The 5,489-nt window shown below is 43.5% G+C and overlaps 2 protein-coding genes across 2 annotated transcripts in view; one reads left to right on the forward strand and one right to left on the reverse strand.

The window, feature by feature from the left end:
* The window catches only part of LOC102214404 (deoxynucleotidyltransferase terminal-interacting protein 1), a 6,222-nt gene extending 5,422 nt beyond the window's left edge, over positions 1-800 (forward strand). The window contains exon 12 of the mRNA XM_005754206.2: positions 546-800. Coding sequence (XP_005754263.1) covers positions 546-657 — 112 coding nt within the window. The 3' untranslated portion in view covers positions 658-800. The remainder of the gene's footprint in view (positions 1-545) is intronic.
* A 40-nt stretch (positions 801-840) lies between these two features.
* LOC102215920 (regulator of G-protein signaling 9-binding protein-like) overlaps positions 841-5,489 on the reverse strand; it is a 34,119-nt gene continuing 29,470 nt past the window's right edge. Inside the window, exons 4-5 of the mRNA XM_013907786.1 lie at positions 1,181-1,401; positions 841-891 (exon numbers count right to left, since the gene is read on the reverse strand). Coding sequence (XP_013763240.1) covers positions 841-891; positions 1,181-1,401 — 272 coding nt within the window. The remainder of the gene's footprint in view (positions 892-1,180; positions 1,402-5,489) is intronic.

Raw genomic sequence — 5,489 nt, forward strand, 5'->3', positions numbered from 1 at the left:
TCTTATTCTCCGTCGCCGCCATGATTTTTCCACCATGTGCGTATGAAAACAAAGGCACTGCGCATGTGCGTTTTACCCATATTCTATCGCCATGTTTCACTTTCTTATCGTTGCCCCACATTATACTGTGAACGGTATGATATGGCCCCGCCCTACTGCCACAGCGTGTCTTAATCCTGTCGTCCTTCTCTCACCCCAACCAATCACAGCAGATGGCCCCGCCCCTCCCTTAGCCTGGTTCTGCCGGAGGTTTCTTCCTGTTAAAAGGGAGTTCTTCCTTCCCTCTGTCACCAAAACACTCGCTCATTGGGGGGTCAACTGATTATTGGGGCTATCTCTGTGTTATTGTAGGGTCTACCTTATGATATAAAACAGCTTAATGGCGACTGTTGTTGTTATTTGGCACTCACACCACTCTGACTGATATCAGCTGATACATATTGATCAGAGGCGCCACGCTGATTTCAAACAGACACGATCATTCAGTAACAAATCTGACCTGTGTGTGTGTGTGTGTGTGTGTGTGTGTGTCTGCGTGGTGCATTCAGGGACTGTCCGGACGTCAGGATGGACGAGCTGAAGCCGTTCTCGGTTCCTCAGTGGATGGTGGAGAAGATGCAGAGAGCCATGGAAGCTCAGAGAGATGCTGACCCCTGACCCTCATGCCCCTGGCACCCCCGTACATCTGTAGTAACCACAGATTAAATAAGAGATGGCCGTATCAGAGTGCAGGACGGCGATCATGTGACCAGTTGTTTTTATTTGTACTGTTTTTAAAAATTAAAAAATGTTTGTGAGTCTTTGAGGTGATCCGTCTGTTTAAGCGGTTTAAAAACAGTTTCAAGTAACAGGAAGTTCATCAGGTCTGAGCTCAGCCTGTGTGGCCTCATGCTGTACGGCATTCACACGACACACAGAAACATTTTCACCTTCTACAACAGGAATTTCACAGGTTCAGTCAAGAAAAAAAAGCTGGACAGTCAACGAGCTCCTTGCAGTTTAAAGAGTCGTGCTGACAGATGTTTCTCTGTCACAGCAGCTTTTCTTCATCACGTAGAATAACAGTTAAATATTTGGCAGTTTCACTGGTTAAGATCAAATGGTATGAAGATATGGAAAGAGTTGCTTTCCATATAATAATATAATAGTAATAATAACTTACTTAGTAATAATAACTTACCCCAGGACACTTTATAGAGTCAGAAAGAACAACAACAGGAAAAAGGTGCAGGTTGAAGAGGTAGTTTTGAAGGACTCCAGTGATGGGCGGTGTGATGCTCGTATGGGAGAGACTTCCAGAGGGTGGGGTTCTGTCCTCAGAGGTGTAGCGGCTGGTGTGAGGGACAGAACGCACACCTGGCTGAGGCCGCAACATCTGAGACAGGTCCTGAGGGCGGGGCACTGAAAGAAGGGAGGCGTGACTTAACCAGGACCCAACGGAGATTTGTGAGGGTGGGGGTGATGTTTTTTTTCTAGGAACAAGTCCAGAAACTTGTGGCAGAGGTCGGGGGCAGGTAAAGTGAGAGAGGTGATGTTTAGGAGAGGTGAGAAGTAACTAAGTACGAATACTTTGTTACTGTTCCCACCACCTGGATTACTGCAGTGAGTCCTGTTTGGGATTTACACCGAAGCCCTGGAGAGGCTCCAGTACGTCCAGAACTGCAACATGCACAAAGTACAAATACTTTGTTACTGCAGAGAAAAGAAAAAGAGCTACGTTCACTCAGACATGGAGGAAGATAAGAAAGAAGGACAGGAGAGGAAGAAGAGAGCTTAGATTTAAAAGTAGGATGCTCATTTAAAGCTCACATGGAAGTCCTCATGTTTCTAAATCTGTACGTGACACATGATTCATAAAGCTGCTGCTAAACACACTGAGGCAGACTCACTGTGTTATCTGAAGGCTGCAGGTTAATCAATCAACCAATCTTTATTTATAAAGCACTTTTCATACAAGAAATGTAGCACAAAGTGCTTTACATAGTTAAAAGCAGCCCACCCCACCCTCCAACTCACTCCCCACACTCTCATTAACATAAATGATGTGAATACACACATATCCCCGCCCCACACACACGCACACTTAAAGAGTTAAAATTGGGCTGGGCTCGCATGAGCCAAGTGAGGAAACACTATAACAGGGAGCCGTCTGCACCGGGAGCCGGTCACAGACCGCAGCCTCCAGGCTGGGCACACAGCAGGAGGGAGGCCAAGGAGCCCCCCAGCCAGGCTGAGAGGACCCAGCAGCCACGGTCGATCACAGCCCGGTGCAGAGAGCGCCCTGTCATCAGCTGTGCAGGATGAACGGGTGGGTTTGCTGCCCTGTGATGGGTTTAAAGAACAGTGTGTGACTGCTGCACAGCGGCTGTGGGTTCATGCTCACAGTTAGTGTAGCAGAGACTCATTCACTGAATTTCACCTTCATACCAACTTTATAGTAAAGACAGCATAAACAGCGTGCTGTCAGTGTGGAGGATGGACTCAGCCAGGACGGCTCAGGAAACATCTGGATGAATCCAGGTGTGCACATCCACAGAGAGCAGCAGGTCAGCTGATGACAGCCTGCACAGTAGACATGACTGTGAGTCCCCACACTGAGACATTGCAGCTGATGGTGATGTGACTGCACACTGTTCTGTTTAGAGGCAAAGTCACGCTCTACAATGGAGGCAACAGGAAATAGAGACGTTTTTATTTTCCTTCTGATTCAAGCTTAGTATAATTACAACTTAAAAAAGAGACTAACATTTGTATTCCATCTACTGATGCACAGACTCAGCTGTGCACAGAAATAGAAACGAGCTAATTTCACTTTCTTACTTTGAGCACATTTTAGAGCTGGTACTTTAACTTTTACTGGGGTGTTTTTCACAGTAGTATCTGCATTTCTACTGTAGTACAGAGTGTGTGTAGTTTTGCCACCTGTGATGATCAGTGAGGAGCAGAAGGAAGTTTGCAGACGATACTCTGATGTGGAGCGAGAGCAGGAAGCAGATGGAGGTATCCTCTGGAAGAAGAAAAGTCGGTAGGAAGAGAATACATAAGAATGAGCTGTCTGATTTATGGTACCCCCTCAGAGTGGGGTTTGTTTTTGTTTTTAACCTTTATTTATACATGCAGCCCCATTGAGAGTCATTGTCTGATTTAAAAGAGACCTGTTAACTTTCCCTGACCTCAGCTGCTTCCTGGAACAGGATCGTGGTCCTAGAAATGTTTTGGTGGAATGAAGGAAACCTTCATCACATGAAGCTGAAAGTATAAAGGGCCCCTCCCAGACGACTGTGGTGTTGGAGAGGGTGTAGTTGTGTACCCCATCAGTACTCTGATGGTTTCCCACAAACATAGAGAAGTCTGTGCATTATCAAACTAAAGATGAAACAGGCTGGAAGGACAAAAAACTCAGAGGTTTAAAGAATTCATTTCTAATATCTTCAGTTTAAACCAGAGGAAACATCTACGACCTCCTCCAGTGGTCTCAGGAAGCTCCCAGGAAACCCAGCTGAGTTTCTACTGATCACCTGAGGCCATCATTACCTGGTGTTTTTGGTTTTTTTACCCACACGTTGTTAGTCACTCCTCCCACCTGCTGCACAAAGTCACTGAGTGTAAACCGTCTGATTCCTGTAAATGGAGAGCCAACAAAACCAGACAAACAGCTGCAGGTAAAGCAGGAGCAACACCTGAAAGACCAGAAATTCAACGTCATTTTCGAGAAGTGAAAATGAAAGTGTGAGAGCTGCAGTCGAGTCCTGTTTGGACTTCCTGCTCTGACTGATGTTTACACATTTGGTACATCCAAAAGTACTTAAAACACTGTCACTTGACCCAGCGGTCTTAGCCAATGATAGGCCCGTCTCCAACCTTCTTTTGAACTCAAAACTCTTGACAGAGTTTGTTAAGGAATATATTCTAAAACACTTCTTCAGTAAAGACTCAGAGAAGAGAAACACACAGAACTTCTTGCTAGCAAGGGCAGCCTCCAGACTGAGACTCGCGCTGAGGACTGCCCCGGTCTTTATTTATACTTCAGTGGGTGTGTGTGTGTGTGTTCTGCTGATCAAAGGGTCATATAACATAAAAGCACAAAAGGAAACATCCTTGGTCAGGAAGAGGGTAGTCTCCCCCTCACCCTAGATAACATGGTGAGGAAGTCCAGCAGTTCATCTATATGTAAAGAAGGCACTTAAACTAAAACAGACATAGCTACGTTAAAACAATAAAACAAAGTACGACCTCTCTCATGCTCCCAGGACGTGGGGGTGAACACCCTAGAATGTCACAGACCTCCTAGGATGAGACATTCTTTCAATATGCCACCAACTATATACTTCTACACACAAGTGATTACATGCAGTATTCTACCATATGCAAACTTATATCACTGAAAGATTACTGACTACTAAGTACAATTTTCCATTGACAGAGTTGGTTGTAAAACAGCTAACTTACGAGGGGTCCAGGCAACGAGGCAGTGAGCTTTGAAGTATAGCTGAGAAAAACACACCAGCCTGCTAAAGATCAACAAAGAGCTTTGGCTGTCTGACCATAAACAGAAGTTCTTCTAAACGAGGACGGAAAAGAGAAGTCTCAAAATTATTTTCAAAGTCAATAAAAATCTGCTTTAGAAAAACAAATTAAAGACAAGGCAGGAAGCTATGTACTGGTTAAAGGGACCCTGGTAAATACATATATACTCCTGGGAGAGCAACAACACCTCACCAAGCAGCTATAGAGCTGGTTTACTTGATAACACATAAAATACACCCAAGAGCGGAATATTTTTTTCTGAACACTGGACAGAGGCAAAGATTTAAAGAATGCAAGACAGGAGGATGATGATGATCAATAATCGACTTTGCAATCATATCAGCTCTATGGCCATATGCTCCTGATACTCAGGTAAAGAAAGGGCTGAGCTGTTAACTGATCTCCACCCGGTGGTGAACTTGATCAAACTCTAAAAACGAATTCAGAGGCTTCGTAAATATCACTATAAATATAAGTTAGATGAGCCTGGTACAATCTATGAATATCCTTTTAGTAATTATTTGAGTTTGATAAGTTGAAATAATGTCTAAAAATGTTAACGTATGTGTTTGTGTTGAATTAAGGTATTTATTTACATTTATCTCAGACAATAAATTCAGTATGTGGTTCACAGAATACCTTCTTTGCATGTGCTTAATATTTTTGTTTAAAATTGAATCAAAACATTTGAGAAACAGGCATCTATACTCATCAGCATCTTGTACTAAAATCATTAATTATTCAAATCAATATTATGTATTGTCAGCAACTACAACTGAAAAGTGTAAGTAAAACACGATAACGTAGAGTAATTGAGTACCATGAGCCTTTTTCCTTGTTTTGTTCATTTTGTTTTTTAAATACTCTGAGCGTTTGTGTTTGCTCTCCTGGTTTGACATTCATCCTTCAAGTATGTGAGGCTTTGAGCTAAAAGGGGAGAGGCTCTTGTCTTTTTAGTGCTT

The sequence above is a fragment of the Pundamilia nyererei genome, unplaced genomic scaffold, assembly GCF_000239375.1.
Source record: "Pundamilia nyererei isolate P.nyererei 1_Seehausen unplaced genomic scaffold, PunNye1.0 scaffold00523, whole genome shotgun sequence".
Classification (NCBI taxonomy): Eukaryota; Metazoa; Chordata; class Actinopteri; order Cichliformes; family Cichlidae; genus Pundamilia; species Pundamilia nyererei.